General features: G+C 47.4%; 1 protein-coding gene across 1 annotated transcript; it reads right to left on the bottom strand.

Moving 5' to 3' along the window:
• Positions 1-295: 295 nt before the first annotated feature.
• On the bottom strand, positions 296-26,643 carry LOC138951654 (uncharacterized). Its single transcript, XM_070323193.1, has 4 exons — positions 26,308-26,643; positions 23,498-23,595; positions 20,926-21,065; positions 296-1,064 (listed from the first exon to the last, which is right to left on the bottom strand). Exons 1-4 carry the CDS (start codon positions 26,342-26,344, stop codon positions 917-919), a joined length of 423 nt encoding a protein of 140 aa, XP_070179294.1. The 5' UTR covers positions 26,345-26,643; the 3' UTR covers positions 296-916.
• Between the last annotated feature and the right edge of the window lie 110 nt (positions 26,644-26,753).

Below are 26,753 nucleotides of genomic sequence, written 5' to 3'. Positions count from 1 at the left end.
ATTATTATTGTAGAAAGATCAGTAATCATAAAATTAGCACTAAACAGCATGTTTGAAAGCAGTTTTTCTATCTCAGCAAAGCAGCACATTTTATCACTCATAAACGTACAAACCAGGTAGCAGACAATATTTTTTGTTTTAATATTGGAACAAAGCCTTTTATGTACAGCTTTACCCAGTTGAAAAAGAATTTACCCGATGCTCCCCAGCATGTCGTAAGAGGCGACAAACGGATTCTGTTTCTCCTTTTACCCTTAAGTGTTTCTTGTATAGAATTTACCCGATGCTCCCCAGCAAGGTAATATATTGTACTACGTTGCAAGCCCCTGGAGCAATTTTTTGATTAGTGCTTTTGTGAACAAGAAACAATTAACAAATGGCTCTATCCCATCTCCCCCCCTTTCCCCGTCGCGATATAACCTTCGTGGTTGAAAACAACGTTAAACACCAAATTAAGAATAAAGAAAGTTGAAAAATACTATACTGTATACAGGCCAGGGGGGCTTCACCCATATCAAGAAATGTGAAGCAGCAAGAAGGCACTAGGTTATCACCGTTTCATCAAAATCAATCAAAGCAAAGCAAGAACACAAGTGTCACATTATGTGTCACAACCACACTTTGTCAGAGAACAGTCCATTTAGCTATCTGTTTGACAGCCTTGGTGGCAGTAACAGGGTAAGTGTACAGACACACCAACACACCACACAACAAAGAAAGAACGTCAGTGTCACAGCATATGTTATACATGTAGTAATAATAATAATAATTAACACATAAATCGCCCCTTCACACCTGAGCTCACGGCGATGTACAATAGCAAAAGGCACTTGCACACGCACTAAAATACAGTTAGAAATAACAATACTATGTAACTATCCTACAATACATGTTGCCAAACACCTACAAAATAATCTCATAACCTCAGTTTGTCACAGAACAGTTCCACCTGCTTGACGGCCTTGACAGCAGTAATAGGGTAAGCGTACAGACACGCCAACACACCGTACGGTAGCTTGCTGACAGTCAGACCCAGGCGGTTGTCCGTGGAGGTACAGTAGATACTTAAGTAAAGAAAAAGAAAACATTGTTTTATTAATTTATATACTCTTGCCTTATGTTCTAATTCTAAAGGCAAAGTGTATTTGGCTGCAAATAAAATCTGGCTTATTTTGTGTGTGTGCCGAAGAGCCTGACAGATGTGAGTGATCAAATCACCATAAAATCCCATTGTCAGTTTAAATCTAAAATTTTAATAATAAATTTTGATTTAATTAATATACTTACCCAACTCACATATATAGCATTTAACTTCAGTTTAGTGCTGATGACGCTGCACTACGCATTACCTTGGTAACAAGGGAAGCACCCTAAAAAAAATGGGTGGCCTTGACCCATAGGTCACTGCCCAGACAGAGGCTGCTTCCGCTTGTGCGCGCGCATAACCAGCGTGGCCATCTTTGCAAACTCACTCCTGATGCAGCTATACTCCCTTTTTATTAGGGTCTAAAGAGCGGGGTAGGAGGGCGGGAGTTAACGATGTGAGTTGGGTAAGTATATTAATCAAATCAAAATTTATTATTAAAATTTTCGATTAAATTACATATCTTATCCCAACTCACATATAGCAGATTGCTAATTCAGGTGGTGGGATACTCACTTTAAGGTGCGTGCAAGACTTGTCCTGCCGCGACTACAGCTGGTAGTGTGTTGCTACCATCTTGTCGCATGCTGGCGATGTCACGCAGATAGTAGTTTATGAAGATGTCCTCTGACCTCCAGTACGCGGAGTCAAGGACCTCTGAGAGTCTTCCTGATTTCAAGACTGCTAAGGAAGACGCCCAGGCTCTTGCTTCATGTGCTCTAGCAAATGCAAGCGGGAGAACTGACTGTCCCCCCCCCATTTAGTTTTTGCCACCAGTCATACGCCTGTTTAATCAGCGTAGACACCCATCTGGCCAAGGTGACCTTTGCAACATCCTTGCTTCGCACGTGTTCAGGAAAATGAAAAGGACTTTTTGATCCTTAGCTCTAATTGGGGCCGTGCGTGCCAGGTAACTGCTTAGAGCTCTCACAGGACACTTAGCTATGTCGGGGTCACCTGGTGCGAGAATTCTGCTGAGGGGAGGAATTCTAATGATAGGGGGTGGTTGTCCGGGTTTCTGGTTTTTCGCGAGGAAACCCGGCCGAAAACGCAGAGTTACAGATCCGTCTTTCGAGAAAGACGTATCCTTTGGTAGGCCTGAGAGTGCATGTACCTCGCTGCCTCACCCAGCGGTAGCTAATAAGACTAGAAATTGTGTCTTTCGAGCTAAGTTGCTCCGACTCGCCAAGTGTAACGGCTCGAAGTCCTGAGATCTTAGAAAGTTGAGTACGAGAAAGAGGTCCCAGGCCGGCGGAGGGGCTCTGGTCCTAACGAATCCTATAGCGGCTCCTTTAAGAACGCTCGCTATGACACCACTGAGATTGATGTTGTGGCCTAGCTGTCTTAGAGTAGAAGAAATGGCGGATCTTCTTACTCTTAGGGAAGACGGAGATCTGCCCTGCTTGTCTAACCACGACAGGTGGTTAGCCACCTGCATAGGGTGAGGTGGGGATGACCCCGTTCTGGGAACACCATTTGACCCATGCGGTCCAGTGAGAAGCGTAAACAGAACTAGTAGATTCTCTATGCGCTTTCTGAACGAGGTCTAGTGTTGTGTCTGACGCGCCTGAGTGTTTTAGTGAACTCCGGACAGTATCCACCCGTGAAGTCGCAACGACTGTGGGTTCTCGTGGTGTATGCCTGTTTGTGGTTGTAACAGCTCTCCTTTTTCTAGGTTTAATGGAATGGGAGGTGCTGTTGACAGGCGTATCAGATCTGGATATCAGTGCTGGCTCTCGCAACGGGGAGCGACCAGTATGAGGGATGGTTGTTCTAGTTCTGCCTTCCTGAGTACTTTCCCTAACAACAGGAAAGGTGGGAACGCGTAAGCCGTGAGGCCTGACCAGTCCATTTCCATCGCGTTCACTTTCCATGCTTCTGGGTCTGGGAACGGAGAGACTAACATCGGAAGTCTGCGTGAGAACCTTGTCGCAAACAAGTCGATCAAGGGTTTGTCTACATGAGACCACAGTCTCTGTAGCGCGTGATGGGCTATAGTCCACTCTGTGTGAAGGACTTTCGACGACCGGCTGAGAGAATCCGCCAGAACATTTAGTTTGCCCGGAAGGTGTTTCGCGGACAACGTTATCCTGTGCAGATTGCACCAAGACAGGATATGGCATGCTCTGACTGAAAGTGTGGGAGAGCGGGAGCCTCCCTGCCGGTTGATGTACGCTAACACAGTGGTGCTGTCCATGTGCAGTCGACTAGTCATATATGCTTGCCCGTGACCATAGGAAGGAAAGCCTGGAGACCCAAAAAGACGGCCTCTAGCTCTAACACTATGTGCGAGATCGCTTGGGTTGCTGTCCACTTGCCCGAAGCTGTGTGGAGGGAGCTCTAGGTGGGCGCCCCATCCCGTAAGGGAGGTGTCTGTGAACATGTCTTGTAGCTTGTCGATCCTCCTCTGTGAGGGGCGGACTGACCACGCTACTGTGTTGAATCTCATTCCTAGATACGTAAAGTTCTGGGAAGGTGTCATGAAGTGGATTATAGTGCAAATAAAGGAGTTACTTTTATGTATACGTGTTCTGCCCTATCTACTTACACTGACTCTTCACTCTTCGCACTACACACTTCAAACACAGAATTTGGGAGGATACAGACTTATTAATTCCTCACAAATTACAACACAATTCTTCACCTCAAAACATCAATACCAATCAACTTCTCGACCACACAGTTCACACAATCTTATCGCAATCACTCAATACATGTGATTAAATGATATAAAGATACTATCTCAATAATAGATTACTGCACAAGTTAAGGTGTTGACAGACACTCACGAGTTCGTATCACGGCTCACTGCATGTCGTCATTTACACATCCTTGTGCCGCTGAATCCATGTAGATGATGATTTCCCAGAAACTCTCCTTATAGATGCCAACATGCACCTTTCACGTTTCTCCCCGAGAAACACTTTCACCACTATTAGCGAAAAGAACCGTCGTCTCTTCAACCGGTAACGATGGAGACTCCGCCGTCCAGCCATCTGCGCCGATGTGGTCTCTTTCCCCACCATCCTTCTGCGCTCTCCCGTGTGAGGTCCGCCCCTCGTACACTCCATGGAAACTCCTCATGGAAACTCCTAAAGAATTAACCCAAGTCTTAATACAACATTCTCTTAAACCATCTCTTCTTTCTAAACAGTCATGTATCATCTCTCTCGTTCATTCTACATTCACATTCCGTCCACAGTCAATACCCAAGCTATACTTAATCCATGAATCACGTAATCCACTAATGACACTACCATACATAGCATCACTGTCTTAAACAATACATAAATGCGTAACAACATTTATGTTCAAGAATTTCCCAACCAAAATACAATCACAACAAGAATTCTCTTAAAACTTCACACTAGAATTTAGTGCACTTTGTATACACTAACATTTACATTCCAGCTATGTATTCAAGCTTCAATAATATACAACATAGTAAATCATTTACCTTAAGAGACCCGTCTCTTGAAAGAGAGCTTGTTCCCTGAACAAGACCGACACACGCTTACAACCTTCCTGGTTGAAAATCTTAGGCGCTGTAATGTTCCCAGTTCATAGCCAGCTATATTTCTCAAACTTGTAAACAACACACGAAACCCGTAGTAACGCTTCTCCTGTCCCCTACGCATCGCAATTCACTCTTAAGGGAAGTTAAAATCACGACGTGTTTCACAGCTCAAATATCCTACTCACATCTTTGTGACAGAAGGCGTGAGTTCCGACTTGTCCTGGTTCACTGAGAAGCCCAGTTCTTCTGCTTGGCGCAGAACTTACTGGGTGTGCGCATTGCAGGAATTCATATCCTGATGGAGGATTAGCCAATCGTCTAAATAGGCCCTGAGGCGTACCCCCTTTTGCCTGACCAAAGCGCATAGCTGTCTCACTACCATAGTGAAAATCCAGGGGGCGAGGGATAGTCCGAAGGGAAGAGCCCTGAACTGAAAGACTTTCTCGCCCCACCAAAACCTTAACCACTTCCTGTCGGAGTGGTGGATGAGAATGTGGATTGACGTCACCCAGTCCTCCAGCCTGAGTGCGTCCCTGACCGACGCGCCAGTTTCCATGGTTAACCGAATCTGCCTCAAATATCTGTTTAGAGGAGACAAATCCAGAACAGGGCGCCAAGCGCCCGAGGTTTTCGGGACAACGAAGATCCGTCCATAAAAGCCTGGAGAGTTGTGGTCTACAACCTCCTCCATGGCTTTCTTTTGGAGGAGGGTCTGTATCTCTCCTTGGATCGTGACCTTCGCTTCCTGTCTGCTCGGAAACTTGAAATGGGGGGGTGTTCTGGTGAGAGGGGCCTTCCCCTCTGCCCAGAGCAGCCTGAACCCCGAACGTACTATCCCCACTATCCACTGGCTGTTTACTTTGAGTAACCAGCCTGTGAGTGCCCTGGAGGGCCCGCCCGCCACCAAAGGGGTGGGGGCTGTGGGAATTAGTGGTTCGGGGAGGCATCATTGGGGGTGGGGCTTGCGCCCCAAGCCCCCAGGCTTGCCAAAAGAAGGCTTCTTTTTGGGGTATGGGGCACCGCGGCCCCATCCCCTATAAGAAGCAGAGTTGTTCTGAGTCCTGCCCCTGTTGGCTGAGAAAGACGGGGGCTTGGCTGGACCGTGATACTTAGCCTGTGGTTTGGGAAAGCCGTGCTGAGCTATTTTAGCTATAGCAAGGTCTCTGGTGTCCTGCGTCTCTTTGTGGAGAGCGTCAATGGACGGCTGACCTAACAGAGCGCCCTCTGTAAAAGGCGAACACTTGAGATACTCTTTAGTTGCCTTATCTTGGATTCTAGATCCTGAGAGAAAGGCAGATCTGCGTGCGTGCACCGAGTGCGCGTAAACGCGCTGAAACGCTCATTTGTTCTGCCGAAACTTTTGCCAAAGTGGCCAGCAGAGTCTTAACGTCCTTACCGCACGCGTATGTGCGGAACTCAAAAGGTTCGAGGGACGTGGCGATTGAGCGAGAGAGGGATCTTTGTAAAGTCTCCGACAGAGAGGACAACTCTAGTAGATATCTGCCTGTTTCCTCCAGAGAATTCTCAGTATACGGTACTGATCTGTCTCTATGGTAACCATCTTCCCTGAGTGTAGCCAGTTCCGGCGTGACCGGCAGTGTGGAACGAGGTAGGGCAAAAGAGTCAATGAGGTTCGTTGAATTGCTATTCAGTATGAACCTCTTTGTCTGAGGGATGGCCGTGATAAGCTTCCCGGAAGCTAGCCACGGTCTGACAGAGTCTGGGGCCGTGCTATGCTCTGTCAGTAGCGGCACTGTGTCAGGCTGTGAGCTGACCTGATGGGGGTTCTTGCTTAGAACCTTGGCCATTTCATATGCCACTGATGGAGATTCACGAAACCGGAAGGTGTGCGTATCGTCCTTGGCTGGGTGGAAGTCGCTCAGTGCCGAGGGTGGTGGTACGGCCGTGTCTGCCGATGAAACCACTCCCTCTTCGAAATACCGAGAGGCTACTTCCGCTGCACCTGCTAGCGCATGTGATAGCTTGACCGGTATACGGAAGCTGGTGTCTTCAACCTCAGAAGCACCGTAATACGATTGACCGTCCTGCGCTTCCGTGTCTGCTGGAAATTCACTGCCTCCGTGACTGTCATAGTCATGAGTAGTGTCAACCGGAAGAGAGGACACCTGCGGGAATTTATACCCGCTAGATGCCTCTCCCGAGACAGCTTCCTGCCCCAGGGGCGGAAGTGGGTAACTGCTGTATCAGCGCTGACGCGTTTTTATCGGCGTTGCCTGACAGCAGCGAGTGACCCGTTCGATCAATGATCGAACGCGTATCAGGGTCCTTACCCCGGCCTGCCCGTACACTAGAGCGTGACGAAGCAGCCAGGTGATCAGAACTTTCGCCCTCTGCCCGGCATTCGGGTGGGGGGTACTTCCTCCTGTATACGCTGTTCGTTTCCACTGGAGAACCCAGTTACTGGCGAACACCACATACCTTGTGAGTGGCTGGACAGGCCGACGGCGGAAGTGCCGTGTGAGAGCGGAGAGACGAAATCTCTGACAGTCTGTACAGCGTGAACGTCTGCAGAAGTGATGGTAGCTGAAGGGGTAGCCTTCAATCTCGCCATCGAGGTAGGACCGCCAACTCCCGACGGGAGGGAGAGAAACTCCTCTCTTTGAGACTTAAGCTCAGCTGAAAACGTTTTCATCTGTGCACTAATAGACATGAGCATGGCGGTAACTTCAACATTATCACTAGTGGCGCTATCCTTAGCTTGAGAAATAACAATCTCTGGGTGAAGGGAAGGCATGACAGGAGTACTGGGGGGGGGGGGGGGGGGGGGGGTCTATCTGTACCTCGAAAGATTTCTGTGTTGCAGGTTCATAAACCTTTACTGTGGCAGATGCTTTAGGCTTTTGGCTTTTGGCTTTAGGCTTTTGACTTTTAGGTGAGAGCTCTGCAGGTACCTGCTTAGCTTCTTTTTGCCTCTATCGGCCATAGCTGCGTTAGTCTATGCTTTACTGGAAAAGTAAACAAGACCAACTTTCGAAAGCCTAAACTGTAAATAATTTGGAAATGTCTCACCCGAGAACAGGAATGAAGAGGAGAACGAAGCCGAAGGTAAACCAGGGTAGAAAACCGGGCCCCCGTAGCGCAGTGGTTAGCGCATCGGGCTGCGGGCCTGGTTGTGGGTTCGAATCCCATCAGGGTCATGTGGGGTTTTCGGGCTACGGTCGGCTCCTACCCAGAGTGGAAGTGCTATGGTTCCTATGGGAAGGCTGGGATCACACAGCCGAGTGTCATTCACTTAACGAATGCGACTTTGAGGGTGCTCAGGTTCTGTATACCTGACCAACACCGCAGGTGGGTCAGTTCTCAGGCCTGGTTGACACCAGGATATATTATGACAGTAAGCATAGAGTGTTGCCCTGTCACGTAGTCTCAAACCAAATTGGAAATCCAAAGCATCATCATTATAATCATCCTCATCTCATTAATCATCAAAAATATAAATTGTCCTTGCTCTTGTGGCCCTTCATGCCCGGAGCTCTAATGGTGACCTTAGTCTCAGTGTTCCTGTTCGATCCTTCCCTGAATAGTACTTCTGCTGTCAGTCTTCAACGTGTGACGTTCTGGGGGGTCGACGGAGGGACGTTGTGGCGGTCTGCTCTTTGGAGGGGACGCTCACTCAGTCTGGCTCCGCGACTTAAAGTCAATGTCGTTTGTAGGGGGCATAGTAGGTAGTGGGCTGCGTCCGTTAGCTCGGGACAGACCCACTACTGAACATGACCGTCGAAGTGACTCAGCAGAAGTGCAGTGTCATCTTCCGAGGGTAGCCTACCGCAGCGACCCGACATTCCCCCTGGAGCGTCTGTAAAATCGACAAGTCTGGCAGCGGAACGAAATTCAGAGGTGGTTGGAGCAGTGAGTGCAGGGACGGGGCGGTGTGAGAGCACAACAGGACAAGGAACAGGTGTAAAGAAAAAAAGAAAAACAACAACAAAGGTAGAAAGGCTGCCGTAGCAGTCAGTGGGCTGAAGAAGCCCGAGCGTAGCGATGAAAAGCGTCCGATCAGGACGATCGCTGGAGAAGAAGTGAGTTTGCAAAGATGGCCGCGCTGCTTATGCGCACGCACAAGCGGAAGCAGCCTCTGTCTGGGCAGTGACCTACGGGTCAAGGCCACCCTTTTTTTTTAGGGTGCTTCCCTTGTTACCAAGGTAATGCGCAGTGCAGCGTCATCAGCACTAAACTGAAGTTAAATGCTATATGTGAGTTGGGATAAGATTCGAAAATTTTTAATTAAATTTTGATTTAATATAATATACTTACCCAATTCTTATGAATGCATTGACTTTAGTCCCACATGCTAGATGTCGAAAAACCTCTCAAATTACCTGCCCTTAGTAGGGTGGTAACCAAGCTAAAAGCGACGCCATAGCCGTTGCTATGGCCTGACCTTGCTCGGTTACCCATAACACCCTGCGCACCACATGAGCGCCAGCATCCGTAATAATCATTCGAGACTATTTGTCAAACAAACCCCCAAGGACATAATCCAGCGGGGACGGATGGGAGGGTATTAACTATAAGAATTGGGTAAGTATATTATATTAAATCAAAATTTAATTAAAAATTTTCGATTTAATCACATATTCTTACTCCAATTCTTATGAATGCAGATTCCTCCTAAAGGTGGAGGGAACCTACTTATGTCCTTGTAAGAACCTGCCCTGCAGCAACTAAAACCAGCAATGAACTGGAGCCATCAAGCCGCGTGCAGGAGATATCCCGAAGATAGAAACCGATGAACACATCATCTGATCTCCAGTAAGCCGTTTGCAAAGCTTCGCCTAGGCGACCAGAACGCAACACGGCAATAAAAGAAGCACAAAATCTGTACCCGAGCTGTTGGCAAACCTCGCATAGGCGAGAGGAACACCACCAGCCAGAGAAGAACACCAGACTCCCGAACGCCTGAAAAGGAATAGAGGGAGGACTGAACGCCCCCCCCCCCCCCCCCCCTGTTCGGAACGCACCACTCATAGGACTGTCCTATGAATGTAGCAGAGCCCCTAGAGAGAGACAAATAAAAGACGTCTCTTTTGCTCCAATGTAAAGAAATAAGAACCTGAGCTAAAGCTCGTGGTTCCAAAAGACAGTAACGTCAAAAAAGGGATTAAAAAAGTCCAACCAGACAGTTAGAAAATCCGAATCTCCCGGAGCGATAATCCTCCCAAGAGGAGGGAATCAAACACCAGAGGATATTGACCAGGTTTCTGAAACCCCAAAACCTGGCCAAAAACCGTGAACAAACGGAACCAAAAGCCCTAAGGCTACATCCTCTGGCAAACCCCAAAAACGCATGTGCCTCACCGCCCTATAGGGCTGAGGCCCAGAGTAAATAGAACAAAGTCCCACGCGCTAAACAAGGGGGAGCCTCTAAACCTCGTAAAACAAGGTCCCTTGATCATGCCGACAAGAGCGCCATGAGCAACAGAAGAGAGGCCTATTTGTTTCAAAACAGCTGAGATAGCCGATAAGCCGGAACCTCAAAGAAGAGGCCCAGCTGTCCAAAGCCAAAAACTGAAACAGAGGTGAAAAACCACCTGGCTTGAGAGAGGGGCGCTAAGGAGTTGCACCCCCGCTCTAAATCCCCAATTGGCCAAGGGGGCCAAAAAAGGAGCATACACAGATAAAGTGGAGGAAATATATGCTTCGTTCCCAAAGACCAGAGTCAGAACCCATGATCTAACACACAAACAGCACGCCTCCAGACCCGTCAGCAGAAGGGCCAACCCCTGTGCAAGCCCTGAAAGGACCTGTTGAGCGAGTCGGCCAGATCGCAGAGCTGGCCGGGGAGAAATTCCCCTGAGAAAAATGATTTAGTGTGAAACCCAATCAGAATCCCCTATACTCTGTCTGACAGGGAGCGAGAACTTGCTCACCCCAGCTAGTTCACATAAGAAGCAACAGAAGAATTGCCCGAATGCAACAGGCCATGCCTGTAAATAGCAAAAAGGGAAAGGCTAGTAGACTAAGAGCCACTGCTCCTAACCTCAGGCAAAAGAGAAGCCCAAGGATTCACGTCTACATCACAGCCTCAAGACTGCAATCACCATTGCAGGCCCCATCTAGACGAAAACGCATCGAAAAAGCGGTCTAAGTCCAGGGGGAAACAGAGCTAGGGAAAAAAGTCCCCTGAGCGATCCAAAAGGATTCCAGCCACCTTCCCGAGTGGAGGAACCCACTCTGGAGGAGGACCCTCATGTCCCAGACCTGAGAGGCCGAACCCCCGAAAAAACTTGAGGAAAGACTAGAGAGCCAGTATAGCTATCGATACCGTCCGACCGAAGATCGGGTCTAAAGACCCCGCAGAGGCCTGCTCTCGTGCCAGTCTGGCAGTGAAAAGAGCTTATAGCCTCCCTATTCTCTCTTGTGTGAAGAATAAACCTTCCAAGAGACAAAGTCGAACAGCATGCCCAGGTAAAAAACCTGGGATAAGGACAGCTCGGAATTTAGCCTGGTTACTGAGAGCACCAGGCAAAAAACCTGGTTCAACACCAAAAGAAAGTGCAGCTGACAAGCTGATTGACCTTGAAAAAGCTCAACCAGCCCCCGAGAAAGTCCAGAGACCAACACCCCCAGAAACCGAGCCCTTTCCTGTGTGCAGAAACACAGAAGGAAAGCTCATGTGAGAGCACCGAGGAAAATCTCAGCCAAAGCTGAAAGCTCTAGCCCATGCCGACCCACCTCCCGCAGAGAGGGAGGCGACACTGAACCAAAACACCCCTTTGCAACTGGGAGCGCCTAAATGCGCTGCCAGAGGTCCAAGAAGGAAGGGAAAGATTCCAGCTATTGAGTAGGTTTCAACAACCCCCGAAAAAGCCTGACCCTTGCTTCCTGCAACCAGCATGAAATCAAACCCCTTGTAAAGGAAGGAGATCACACCAAGCCAAAACAGTGTGGGCCTAAAACGTCACAGAGAAACCACTCCGCTCCGTGACGACCCTAGCCCAAGCTGCCAGCAGCCTGGCTAAAGCCTTATCCAAGGCATCCTCCCTAACTCAAAAGAGCGTTCCGGGAGGATAAGATTGCCTATAAGAAAGCACAGAAGAGAGTCTCAGCCAAAGCAGAAAACTCCAAACCATGCCATCCTATCTCCTCCAGAGAGGAGAGGGAGGAGTAATATCATGAAAACTCCATGTTCCCTGTGGTCTGTAAGAGAAGCCAGAAACTAACCCCTGGCCATAAAAAAAGTCCGGATCAGACCCTGAGCCTGAAAAATTCCCTGCTATCTTCTTCCGCACTAAAAGTGAGGACGAAGCAGCCTGAAACCCCGAAGCCAGCAGTCCCCTGCGTAAAAAGCAGCGGGAAAGGTGTAGGCTGAAGACCACTATCCTAAGGTGCGGATCAAGCCAAAAAGTGTGGCATGTGGCAGGCAATCACCGCAGACTCAGCAAATGAAACAAATTGCGAGAAAGCCTGTGAAAACCCAAAGGCATCCCGGAAGAGGAAGGAAGAGAGACACCCCCAACCTATCCGGGCCAAAGTAAACTGCAACAGCAGCCGCTCTATGTATGGGAAGCCTACAACCAGTAGGCAACCCTATACACTCCCCCTCCTTAAACAAGAAGTCCGAACCTAACCACCAGTTGTGTAAAACACAAAAGGAGGGGAGGCAGGGGAGGTCGCGCACTAAATCTCCTGCCAATAACCCGCCAAGAGTGTGGATGAAAAGCGTGATCAGTCTCTGACTGCCAACCCAAAACCGCCCACCTGAACAAGAGGTGGGGGGAAGAGGGGTTGGTAACTGGCACAGATCTCTGCCAAGAAGAAGAGAGAGTGGAGAAGCAAGACAAAGCCGGGCCCGGCGCGTCTTACCCCACCCGCTGTGCGAGAGAAGCATCTCAGTGCTAAGAACCAGACTACCTGGTATGACCACAACCCACCCCAAGCGGGGAGGGGGGCGGTCCAGCACAGCCGTAACCCCAAGACGGGGTAAGGACTGAAACAGAGAAACGGCCGTAAACGGCCGATCCTCGCTCGTCCACCTGCCGAAGTCAAGTAGCCCTATCACTCACCCACCCCTAGGAGGGGGGGGGGGGGGTGACCTACGCTGGCTACGGACAATGACCACCGGCCAGGCGATACTAAAGCCGAGTCCCTGCAGATCATTGTGAACACAAAGAATGGGAGACTGGAGAGAAAGGGTACGTTCTGTCTCCGCCTGACCATGTAGCCAGCCGGCACAGCCCGTGCAGAGAACAAAACGGAGCAAAGCTCATTGTTCCCTGACCACTGTGCGAGACACCCTGCCGAGAACAAAAGAGAGTCAAGCTCATTGTTTCGCGACCGCTACCCGCGACAAGCGCGGGCAGCTAACACAGCCACCTGCCCCAAACGGAGCAGAGAAGGAGTATGTAAGGTAGCCTGGAAAGCCGTACATAGCACCCCCACTGTGTAGCAAGGCCTGAGCCAAGCCACCCCCAGATGAGGAGGGGGGTGGCTGGTCGCAGCAGTAAGAGCGACGGAGAGAGACGAACCGAAAAACGGCCGACCCCCCTCCGTCCACCTGCCGTAATCCTATAGCCCACCGACCACACAACCCGATAGGGGAGGAGGACGACTGTCAGGCCAGGACAATAGAGGCACAGACTGTGAAGACAGTCCAACAGCGCCCACCCCGTCCGACCCAGAGGGAGGGACAGGGTGGAACGCTGCTCCAGCCCCCACCCGATCCTGCCCAGCGGGCGGGAAAGAGTGAGCCACTGATACCCCCCCACCCTGCCCCAAATGGAGCAGAGAAGGGGTATGTAACGTAGCCTGGAAAGCCGCCACCCCAACGCGCCCGGGGGGCGGGAAAGGGTGGGAAGCTGACACAGCCCCCTGCCCCCAGTGGGACAAGGTGGGACCAAACCCAGGCTGTGACTTACCATGCCCCCTCTCTCCCTCTCCCGCAAGGGGAGAGAGCTGACTTCCCACTGCAGTGTTGCTAAAAGCAAGCTGAGCGGGAAGAGAAAGAGAGGAAGCAGACCCCCTCTCCTTACGGAGAGAGTGCTCGCGAACAACCCAGCCTACCAGTGGCAGAAAGGACTGAACCGAGCTGGCCGTTTGCACCAGGCGACGGTGCGACGCAGGAGCGCCCCCCTATCCCCCCCAATGGCGGGGGGCTGCGTAACACACTGTGAAGTACCGGCGGTAATCAGAGTGGTTAGACGCAGGCAGGGAGCAGGCCCCCCCTCCTAAAAGGAAGGGGTGCTCGAGAACAGCCCAGAGCCACCAGAGGCAAAAAACGGGCTGAACCGAACAGGCCATTTGCACTAGGCCACAGTGCGAAGCTGACGAAACGGGAGGGCGGGAACCGCCGATCGCGCCTGAAACAGCCGAGAATATAGACACAAAACATCGTTAAGTCCCCCCAAAAGGAGGACATTGACTGATTCCTCTTACACAGAGAAAGGGGAAAGAATAGCCACACGGCCACTCCCCCCCCATCAGTCGCACCGACGACGATCCAACAAAAAGTCTATAAGGAGCCTAAAGGCTGATTAACCCCAACAGGGGAAGCGAGCTGTGAAAGAACTGAACCCACCCTCGGAGGGATAGGAACATAAAAAGAAGTGCTGTTTGACGGATCTACGACCCGCATAATAGGCAAATCAAAGTTCTTAGGCTACTCTTAGGAATAGTTACTAAACCAGGCTAAGAGCTTTGCCACCTTCCAGTCTCGCGCCGAGTTTAGCTTTGTTGTCGGCCATTTTAAGACCGGCGAAAAACAGTCACCCAGAACAAAAAACGTCTGCGTGCATGTTCAACACAAAGCTAACACCATTCAACCAAACATAAACAGGAAAGATCTCACCAAAAGGTAGACGGACAGGTAGACCCACAGGAAACCGGCTAGTCTCACGGACAAGCAGGCATGTGAAGGCCAAAAGTGAGAGCGAAATTCGGACACGTCCACCGTGTGTTGTCGAAAGTCGAGAATGATTATTACGGATGCTGGCGCTCATGTGGTGCGCAGGGTGTTATGGGTAACCGAGCAAGGTCAGGCCATAGCAACGGCTATGGCGTCGCTTTTAGCTTGGTTACCACCCTACTAAGGGCAGGTAATTTGAGAGGTTTTTCGACATCTAGCATGTGGAACTAAAGTCAATGCATTCATAAGAATTGGAGTAAGAATATGTGATTAAAATGTAATTTAATCGAATATTTTAATAATAAATTTTGATTTGATTAATATACTTACCCAATTCACATATAGCAATTTACTTCAGTTTAGTGCTAGAACGCTGAAAACTACGCTCCACCCTGGTAGGGGGGAAGTAACCCTAAAAATAGAACAGCCTTGACGGTCACATGACAACGCCAGGTCAAGGTTACCTCCCAACATGCATTGCGCACGCGTGCTCTCGCCGTCATGTTTTATTCATTCGCTCGAAGCGCCCTTTTATTTTTAGGGGATCTAAAGCGGGGTAGGCAGGAGGGACTTTAGTATGTGAATTGGGTAAGTATATTAATCAAATGAAAATTTATTATTAAAATTTTCAATTAAATTACATATCTTATCCCAATTCACATATAGCAGATTGCTAACTAAGGTGGTGGGGTGCTCACCTATGAGCTAGGCAACAATTGCCCTGCTGCCACCATCGCTGGTAGCGCCTTGGTACTGTCCTGTCGCGCACTGGAAATGTCGCGCAGGTAATAGTTGATGAAAACATCCTCCGATCTCCAGTAGGCAGAATGGAGGACCTCAGATAATCTTCCTGATCTTAGCACAGCTAAGGAGGATGCCCAGGATCTTGCCTCTTGTGTCCTTGCCGACGTTAGAGGGAGCACTGACTGCCCCCCCCCCCCTTTCTTTTTGCGCCACCACTCATACGCTTGTTTGATCAGCGTTGATTGTTTGTTTGTTTGTTTGTTTGCTTAACGCCCAGCCGACCACGAAGGGCCATATCAGGGCGGTGCTGCTTTGACATATAACGTGCGCAACACACAAGACAGAAGTCGCAGCACAGGCTTCATGTCTCACCCAGTCACATTATTCTGACACTGGACCAACCAGTCCTAGCACTAACCCCATAATGCCAGACGCTAGGCGGAGCAGCCACTAGATTTCCAATTTTAAAGTCTTAGGTATGACCCGGCCGGGGTTCAAACCCGCGACCTCCCGATCACTGGGCGGATGCCTTACCACGTGCCGGTGATCAGCGTTGAGACCCATTTAGCAAGAGTTACCTTAGCTATGTCTTTGTCTCTAGCAGTGTTCAGAGATAAGAAAAGAAGCTTCTGCTGTTTAGCTCTGATAGGAGCCGTGCGGGACAGATAACTGTTAAGAGCTCGAACTGGGCAGTTAGACAAATCGGGGTCTCCTGGCGCCAGAATTTTGCTAAGAGGAAGAATTCTGATTATGGGGAAAACTTGATCAGGCTTCTGGTTTTTGGCTAGAAAATCCGGCCTAAAACGTAAAGAAATAGAGCCATCTTTTTCGAAAGCTATGTCTCTAGATAAGCCTGAGAGGGCATGAATTTTACTGCCTCTTCTTGCAGTGGCCAAAAGAAGAAGCAAAAGTGTCTTACGGGTAAGATTAACTAAGCTTGCTGATTGCAACGGTTCAAAATCTTGCGATCTTAAGAATTCTAGAATAAGGAAGAGATCCCAAGCAGGAACTGGGGCTCTGATTCTAGCAAACCCATCGACGCACCTTTTAGGACACTAGCGATAACACCGCTGAGGTTAATGTTGTGACCCAACTGCCTTAGCGTAGCCGAAATAGCAGAACGTCTAACTCGAAGAGACGAGGGGGAGCTGCCCTGAGCTGCTAACCAAGATAAGTGGTTAGCTACCTGCATAGAACGCGGGGAGACAGAACTGACCTGATTCTCCGCGCACCATTTAACCCAAGCTGTCCAATGTGAAGCGTACACTGAGTTCGTAGAAGTCCTGTGCGCTTTTTGAACCAAATCCAGTGTCCCGTCCGAGGCACCCGACCGACGCAGGGATCTTCTCACAGTCTCCATGCGTGAAGGAGCAGGGACTGTGAGTTCTCGTGCTGAATGCCGGTGCGTGGTTGCAGTAATTCTCCCTTTTCCAGGTTTAGAGGAATGGGAGGACCTTCTGCAAAGCGGAGGAGATCCGTAAACCAATGCTGACTCGACCACATTGGAGTGACTAGAATCAGGGATGGTCGTTCTGACTCTGCTTTCCTCAGCACTTTTCCGAGAAGTTGGAATGGTGGGAAAGCATAAGCTGTGAGTCGTGTCCAGTCGACTTCCGGTGCATTCACTTTCCAGGCTTCCGGAAACGGGGATATGAACACTGGTAGCATCCTTGAGAACCAGGTTGCAAAGAGATCGACTATCGGTTTGTCCGCCTGCACCCAAAGCCGCTGGAGAGCGTGGTGGGTGATTGTCCACTCCGTGTGGAGTACTTTCGAGGATCGACTGAGCGAGTCTGCCAAAACATTCAGTTTTCCCGGCAGATATTTTGCTGATAACGTGATCTGATGCTGGTGACACCACTTCAGAATTTGGCATGCTCTGAGTGAAAGCGTGAGAGAGCGGGAACCGCCCTGTTTGTTCATGTAGGATGCAACAGTCGTATTGTCTGTATGAAGACGAACATGTTTGCCTGCCACCAGCGATAGAAAGCTCTGGAGACCGTGGGCTACAGCCTCTAACTCGAGCACATTGATGTGTGAGAGGGCATGACCTGTTGTCCACGTGCATGAGGCCGTGTGGTGAGAAAGGTGAACACCCCAGCCTGATAGGGAAGCGTCTGTGAACAAAACCTCCCCTGGGGGAGGGGGAGTGATGAGAACTCCCTGTGAGCTCCATGGATTTAGCCACTGCTCTGCGGTCTGCTGAAACCAGCTTTCTAACTGAACCGAGACCTGCCATCCCTGGGAGGAGGGGTTCCCCGGCCTGAGTGACGCTGGTGTCTCCATTGTGAACTTGATTTGTCTCATAAATCTGTTTGGAGGAGACAAGAATTCTGTTTGTATTGCCATTTTGGCTTCCGGTTTGACGGGAAACTTGAACAACGGTGGAACTCTGGTTAAGGGAGTCTTCCCCTCCTTCCAGTGTAGTCTGAACCCCGAACGCACTATACCCACTATCCACTGATTGTTTACCTTTAGTAACCAAAGAGCAAGGGACCATGACAGGCCGCCTGAGACCAAAGGTGTGGTGGTTGCATGGGCTAGTGGTTCGGGGTCGCATCATTGGGGGTGTGCTTCGCGTCCCGACCCCCTTGAATTGCCGAAAGACGGCTTCTTCTTATGGTAAGGCGGGCCTCTTCCCCGTCCTCGTGAAGAAGAGCTGGCTTGTGCTGACCTGCCCCTATTCGCCGAAGAGGCAGAAGGTTTAGGTGGTCCGAAGCTCTTGCTCTGAGGCTTAGGAAAGCCGTGTTGCGCTATCTTGGCTATAGCCAAATCCCGATCGTCCCGGGTTTGCTTGTGAAGCGCGTCGAGAGACGGCTGCCCCAACAAGGCACCCTCCATGAACGGGGATAACTTGAGAGCCTCAAGCGTGGCTTTGTCTTGGATCCTGGAACCCGAGAGAAACGCTGACCTGCGCGTGTGCACCGCGTGTGCATAAAGATGCGCAGAAAGACGCATTTGTTCGGCTGAAACTTTGGCCAAAGTAGCGAGCAGCGTCGTCACATCCTTTCCGCTCGCGTCTTGTCGAAACTCAAACGGTTCCAAGGACGTAGCGATAGAACGGGAGAGGGACCTGAGTAGCGTTTCCAAAAGGGAAGCTAACTCTAGGTTGTATCTCCCTGTTTCTTCCAATGCTACGAGAGCGGATTCTGTATAAGGAACAGCTCTGTCCTTATTGTAGCCATCCTCCCTGAGAGTCGCTAACTCCGGTGTCACCGGAAGTGGTGCTCGTGGTAGAGAAAAAGTGTCTAAGAGATTGCGTGGCAGAGAGTTCAAATAGAACTTACGGGCAGCAGCATGCCCGACATAAGGGGTTGGCTGTGCGGAAGCTAGCCACGGCTGTGCTAACTCTGGTGCCGGACTGTGCGATGATAGCAGAGGCACTGTGTCCAAAGGCACATATTCCGACCGGGAATTCTTAGCCAGAATCTTAGACATCTCATACGCCACTGAGGGAGATTCACGAAACTTAAAAGTTTGTTTTTCTCCCTGTGTTGAGCGAAAATCTCTGACAGCAGAAGGTGGTGGTGCAGACAAGCTTGTTGTTGACACCACTCCTTCCTCAAAGTATCTTGAAGCTACCTGAGCTGCCAAAGCTACTGCATGGGGAAGCTTGTCTGGTAGCCGGAAATTGGGATCTTCATCAGAAAGAGAAGCCCCGTATTCCGATTCTCCTTCCGGCACGGAAGTGCCTACCGGAAAATCACCTCCATAATGACTGTCATAGTCATAGGCAGTGTCATCCGAAAGAGAGGTACCGCGTGAGGCATGCCCTCTACTTGTATCCTCTCTGGAGAGAACTTCCTGCCCCCTGAGCGGAAGTGTGGAGAGCTGTGCTAGGGATGCTTTCGTCGAGCAAACCGGCACCTGCTTATCTCCTGTTGGAAGCACAGGCCCCTGCAAGTCGTGATGCGAGCGAGTCTCCTGCCTTACAACAACTTCCTGCCCCCTGGGCGGAAGGGAAGAACGCTGTGCTAGAGATACTTTAATGCAAATCGGCATTCGCGTGTCTTCCGTCAAGAGTACAGGCCCCTGCAAGTCGTGATGCGAGCAGATCTCCTGTCTCCCAACAACTTCGCGCACCCGTGGCGGAAGTTTGGACCGCTGAACCGATGTTGCATCTGTATAGCAAACCGGAACTTGCGTGTCCTCCGATCTAAGTACGGGCCCCTGCAAGTCGTGATGCGAGCAAGTCTCAAGTCTTATCACCGCTTCCTGCCCGGCGCCGGGCGGAAGTAGGGAACGCCCGTGCGTATCTCCCTGTGGGACAGTCACAGTACCTTTAATTGAGCTGCTGAAACCGGAAGTGGAGGCATGGTGAGGGAAACTCTTTCCGTCTTCACCGGAATATTGTTCAGCGTGAACGTAGGCCGAAGTAATAGTGGCTGACGGTGCTGCCTTAACCCTCGACCGAGAGCGATCGTCCACCGTTCTTGCCTGTAGAGAGAGCAAATGTTCGCTCGCCGAGCGTAATTCTGACAAAAACATGCACCTCATTTGATCGCTAAACGTTGCAAACATTGCTGACAAATCTTCCTTCTCCGATGCTATGCTTGCCTTAACCGGCGCTGACTTGCATTCTTGCTTCAACGCCGGCATTATCCGACTCTTAGGATTGTCAATTTCTACCGTGAAAGTATTCTGAGAAACTGGCTCGAACACAGTAACTCTAGAACCCTTGGGCTTCTTAGCCGCTTTCTTAGACGGAGACTCAGTAATGGCTACCTGTCTAGAGCTGGGTTCCTTCTTTGCACTGTCAGCCATACTGGCATTAGTCTTGCAGACGAAAGTAAACAAAGACTAACTCGTGGCAAACGAAACAACTACAACGAAAGAAAATGGAAAAATCTCACCCAATCTCAGCTAGAAAGCTAAGATACAGACGTGACCAGGGTGTAGTCTGCCAAAAAAGCAGTGGGCTAAAGAATATCCTGAGCGTAATCCAAAACACGTCCTTAGACGCTGTCGCTGAAGAGTAGAATGAATAAAACATGGCGGCGAGAGCACACGTGCGCAATGCATGTTGGGAGGTAACCTTGACCTGGCGTTGTCATGTGACCGTCAAGGCTGTTCTATTTTTAGGGTTACTTCCCCCCTACCAGGGTGGAGCGTAGTTTTCAGCGTTCTAGCACTAAACTGAAGTAAATTGCTATATGTGAATTGGGATAAGATATGTAATTTAATTGGTCATATCAATGCATATATATACAAGAGAAAGTCACACACAGTCACAAAGTATGTACCCAATATTGTTTCAGAGGAAACAAGCAGTATCTTTTAATATCTTAAAGCTAATACATATATATACACTCATTTAAAAAAGTCACACACAGATTTAGACAATAGAAATCTATGCACCAGCCTGCAAACTTCTATCAATAAACGAATTCCGAAAATAACTCTGTAGGGTAGGTATGGGTTGTCAAATTGTGAATGCCCTTGCCTTTTACTCAGACAAACATTGGAGGGGCCAATCACTAGCGATGGGTGTGTCGGAAACACGTGAAATGAGGAGCATGTGTGCCAAGTTATTTGTCAGAGGAAAAGCAAGGGTATTCACTCTTTTAAAACTTATACAACCCGACAGTTATTTACAAAATTTGTCTATTATCATGGAAGACACATCTGCACCCAGGACTGGGCCAGTGAACTCACCTGCAAAAAGTTTTTGAATAAATCTTGAACTGCGTTTGTTTTTCTCCGAGAAATGTCAGAGTGAAACCTTCCTCCATAATTTTCTGCTCTGCTTTTTGTGACGTCATTTGAAAAGCTCGCAAGAACTGACGGGTCTCACCCTGTGGCAAAAATAAACATCTGCTCAAAAAAATGCACACAGACAGAAAATCAGACTGACAGGCATGCACACACACATACGCACAAAACTAATTTTGTTCAGCCACTGTCAGTACAAGCTGGTACCTACTACTGTTCCAAGTAAATTCTCATTTCCTCTAATTAATGACAGACTATCAGTAAATCACTAAATGATTAAAGGGACACATAGAGCTATAGGCTTTCTGTGAAGCTGATCATGAAACAATTTACAACATGATATCAAATTCACCTGAATCTTAAAACATCTGTATACATGGGTTATTCTTCAGAGCTGGATACCAGCAGAAACCATGTTATGCGAATGATATTTCTTTATTTATACGAGACATTTTAACCATACAAAATGATTTCTTTAATAATTGCCATCTATATATATATACGACTAGTGTCTGTCTGTCTGTCTGTCTGTCTGTCTGTCTGTTTGCGATGCACGGCCAAAGTTCTCGGTGGATCTTTTTCAAATTTGGACACCGTATTCAGCTACACCCCGGACACAACCTCATCGATGAGATATTTCAACACGTGCTCTCAGCGCGCAGCGCTGTGCGCGCTGAACCGATTTTTTTTTGTTGGTTGTTGTTGTTGTCGGGATCCACTACCAGTAACTCTTCCTTATCTTCTCCAGTGTTTTCAGCCGCGATTGTCTCCCTTCCTCCGTGTGGCGTCAATCCATATTCCCGTTACTACGTTACTATTTTTTAGAATGTCACGATTGCAACCGTAAGTTGTTCTTACTGTAAAAGTAAAAAGGTCGAATCAATTTATAGCCACGCGAAAAATACACTGTCATCTATCTCTATATATTTATAGATATAGATATACATATATATATACGGCTTCTCTGTGTGTGTGTGTGTGTTTGTGTGTGTGTGTGAGCAACACCTGTGGATTGTAGAGTTCGGTTTGTGATGTGGTCTAGCGGAATTGGTGTGTCAGTATATTCAGGCCTTTCTTCGAGAAGCCATAACAGTTAATCTCAATCCCGTTTGAGTGGACTTCGCCTTCAAAGGTGATTGTGGTGTTAGGCACTCGGTTACATTTGGCGTCGTCGACAGCGATGGGACTCGACATGAAATGTTCAGACCACTGAATCATTTTTGTGCTGTTACCATTCCACCTGGGAGTGACCTAAGTTCATTCAAAGGGGGTCGAGTGTGACAGGGAGACTACCGTCGCCCTTCACAGCAGACTCTGCAGAGTTGTTCGCCTTAGAAGTTGTGGGCTTTCCTTGCATGTACCCGTAAGTTGTCCTTACTGTAAAAGTGAAAAGGTCGAATCAATTTATAGCCACGCGAAAAATCCACTGTCATCTATCTCTATATATTCATAGATATAGATAGATATATACGGCTTCTGTGTCTGTGTCTATGTGTGTGTGTGTGTGTGTGTGTGTGTGTGTGTGTGTGTGTGTGTGTGGAGGCAACACCTGTGGATTGTAGAGTTCTGTTTGTGATGGGGTCTGGCGACTTTCGTCTGTCTGTATGTTCTGGCATTTGAGAAGCCATAACAGATAATATAGGGCTTAGAAATAAGCTCTAAAATTCTCAATCCCGTTTGACAGGACTTCGCCTTCAAAGGTGATTGTGGTGAACCGCCACGCTGTCTCTGTCTCGCGATTTACCCCGGCGAAGCCGGGTATTCCTCTAGTTTCTAAGTATATCCTTGGCCTGCAGAGGAAGAATTAGAAATACTTGCACATTTTGATTGTCTACGTTCAGTACATTACAAGCATAACATAATTTAGAAACCAGAGGATGTGACATGGATTCAAATACTAACATTTAAAAAATAAAAAGACATAAATGTACACTATGTTTTTGTTGAATGTTTGTATCATTATCCAACTGGAGTATTACTATTAATGACAAAAGTAAAGAGAATACATTCTAATTGCCATTTGACATACATTATGTGACAGGGAGACTACCGTCGCCCTTCACAGCAGACTCTGCAGAGTTGTTCGCCTTAGAAGTTGCGAGCTATTTATAGCTCGCAAGGCAACACCTGTGGATTGTAGAGTTCTGTTTGTGATGGGGTCTGGTGGTTTTTGTCTCTCTGTATGTTCATGGATTCCGTTGCGAATGCATAACAGTTTTTATAGGGCTTAGAAATAAGCTCTAGAATTCTCAATCCTGTTTGATTGGACTTCACCTCCAAAGGTGATAGCGGTGTTTCGGCACTCGGTTACAATTACAATCATTTAAAGTACTGAGAATGCATGTCAGTTGTCACATTATGGACCCCAGCCCTGTAGAACAACCTGCATGCCAAAGTATGATTAGAACTGAACCATGAATACAAACAACATGAATACAAACAACATGATGGACATCAAAGCAATTGGGTCAAATGAATGGATCAAATAAATACAATAAAACAATTGTTTAAAGACCTCAGACAGATTGGTGAGCTGTCCAAAAGTGTAGACTATGTCTCCAAGCTGTGATAGTAAACACACCCCACAGAACAGGTTACTGTGGAGCAAGTTCTCTGCGAACATACGAAGCAAGATTTAATTCACTTACATGTATTAGGGCTGATGGGGTATATGTCGACCAAAAGAGTGGGATTCTCTGTATGTGGATTCCCTGAAAACAGGGAATCCTACAGGGTGCAGTTTTTCAATAAAACTTGCAAACCATACTCGAATTGCTAAGAAATATCAAAAAAGATCGAAAAACATCAAATTCTACCGATGTCGCTAAGCATCACGTGACTTTCAGCGATATCAGCGAAACGCTACAGGAACTACGGTATTCCCTGTATACAGAGAATCCCCCTACAGGGAATCCCACTTTATTGGTCGACATAGACCCCATCAGCTGTTTTAGGAACATGCTTGACATACTGTCAGTGTCATACATAACATGTTAATGACCGACAATCAGTAAATCACACATATATACACACAATCACACTACATGATCATATACACACCAAAACAGTGGAATAATAGAAAATATAGTATCATTTCTGGATGTGAGGAGAGGTACTTGTAAAAGTAACACTGCTGACTAAAGCGAAGAAGCAGTCTGTCACAATCTAATGATCTATCATTCATTTCATAGTTCACCATCATGCCATTTTGACATGCAGAAAACAAGCTTTGAAAAATCTGCAAAGTTTGTGGAACAAAACTCACTGATACATGATTGTGCATTAAACAATTTCATGATGGGTATAATCTTGAGAAAAGTACTATGTTGTTGATGAAGAATGATTGGAGAGAAAATCAAAACTTGACTAATTATGTAATTAAGTGTGGTTGTGTTTATTCTGATGAACACGTGGGGGAATTCGGGGGCTGTGATTGGATGGTCTCTTCCGATCATCAAAGCATAATGCGGCGGAAGTCGGCCATTTTACTCAATATCCAAAAGCATATTGTCGATAACAAAGACGCATGGTTCCGGTTTCTTCCACGTGTATAAAGTACACGCATACCTCGCCAGGTTTGTTTCTGTGACTAGTCGACAGACGATGCCATTTGCTTTGTGTGTGTTTTTGTTGTTGCTTACTGTACATGACATACATTACGTGTAAAATCCAGTTCTTTAACAGGCAACAAACCTTGCAAATTTCCAGAAGCTGCAATCTGAAGCGACCTATCTCTGATTCTAGCAGACGATCTCTCCAATGTTTAACACAAAATCAGCAAACTCTCCTGTCACATAGAACGTCCATTGTATAGTGCAATGTTGAAATGAAGTTACCGGTCTGAAACATTTAGTCGTTTCTTCTGAGACAATCCTTGTTCTCTTATCATCTACAGATTTACCGCAGTCTTCACCACGCGAATTCCCAACAGAAGTCAGACTTTCGAACATACAATATACGTAAGCAAGCATGATACGTCATGACGTCATATGATTCCTAGCATATTGACGTAATGCTAAACATCCGGTTATCTCGAGTTTTCTCCGTAATACATGTCCGTGGGTTTTTCAATGTTCGGTTATTTCCGTGGCTTCATGCGGAAAGGGAACCGTCGTCTGCAATCAGCGACATGGACCATTCTGGTACTTGTTGCTGACAAAAACATGATTTTAACACAGAATTTAATGTCAGAATAGCTATATAAACGCTATTGTGTTTTCATCGCAGCAATAGGGTCCGATATTTAGACTCGAACAAGTATAATGCGACTCGTCTTCGACTCGTCGGCATTATACTTGTCTCGTCTAAATATCGGGCCCTATTGCTACGCTGAAAACACAATAGCTGGTAATATATATATATATATATATATATATATGTAAAATGTTTTCATAATTTCTGACACAAATGACCTCATAGCATGATGACATCACCACTAGTCTAGCCAAGATTGAATTACCCAGAGACGTAAGCTGTGACCTCAAATCAAACAATGACATCATACTTTGATGAAGTAGAGACTTATTTCCTTGATAGCTCAGTGGATATTTTCAGTATTGATAGATCTATCTTCTCCAGCAAACATGTTTATGCTCAGCTGTGACCTTGAAATTCAACAAAAACCAGCCAAATGTGTTTCATGTCTGAAGGTCATCAAGACCTACAAGTGTGTGAAATTTAGAGGATCTAGCTTCAAAAACATCAGAGAAATTTATCCTCAATGTTAAGTTTTTATGAACCGAACATGACCCCACTGAGACCCCAACATTTGACGAGGGTCAACCAAACAGGGGTCATGTTGGGAGATTATCAAACCCTAAAAGTGTGCAAAGTTTCAAAGTTCTAGCTGCAAAAACATAAGAAATAACCTCAACGTTAAGTTGTTTGTCTATGGCCAGCCGTCCTAACACTGCTCGATCATTCCAAAGAGTAAGACTCATCTGATTACTCAGGGGAGTACAAAATATGATGCAATTGGAACTACACAGTCCAGATGATGTGGGTTGCATGTGTTCGATCTGTATGGAATTTAAAAGGAAATTTACAGTGTACGTGTATTCCCAACCATGCTGATGGTGTGAGTTCTTTAAATGGTTTATATATATATACTGCTCTGCAAAGAGGCAGTCTAAATGTTTATACCTATATTCAGAGGGCGTTGGTCGTGTACAACCCATACATTTTATGTTGAATCCTTTTTTAGAAAGCACATGACCCACATCATCTGGACTATGCATAGTTCAACTTCATGCAAAGCATGATCTAGTTATAATCTTAACTAAAGCAATACTTGTCATAATAACTTGAACTATACGGTACGTATACCTTCAACAAAATCATCCCATGAAGGCACTGAAGCCATTTTTCTGTGATGTCAAGAAGACCCTAACTGAGCTTGTCCAGTAAATTCCTATCTTATTATTCGGTCTCCTTCAGTCCTTGCTATGATTTATACTGAATTTTAAAGTTTAAGTTTTCAATCAAGTTCATTTGCTCAAAACACTGTCAATTTTCTTCGGTGAAAAAAATTAAAATAACGTGAAACAAAACATAGGCCCAGGCCTTATTTGAAAAAGAAATGTTGGCCACACCACAATCGAGCACAACTCTTTGTGTCAAGCACACACTTCTGAGAAAGTGAAACAAGCCTTCCTACTTCAAATGAGTTACCTCCCTTTATTTGCTTTCTTATGACCACAATATAGCAAAATCTCGTAAAACGGCAACTAATGTGAAGCTTATTACTTAATTTAAAAATCAAGCAGTTTAAC

The sequence above is a fragment of the Littorina saxatilis genome, linkage group LG17, assembly GCF_037325665.1.
Source record: "Littorina saxatilis isolate snail1 linkage group LG17, US_GU_Lsax_2.0, whole genome shotgun sequence".
NCBI classification, from domain to species: Eukaryota; Metazoa; Mollusca; class Gastropoda; order Littorinimorpha; family Littorinidae; genus Littorina; species Littorina saxatilis.
Note: the sequence above shows the minus strand (reverse complement) of the source record. Positions and strands in the feature narration are given on the sequence as shown.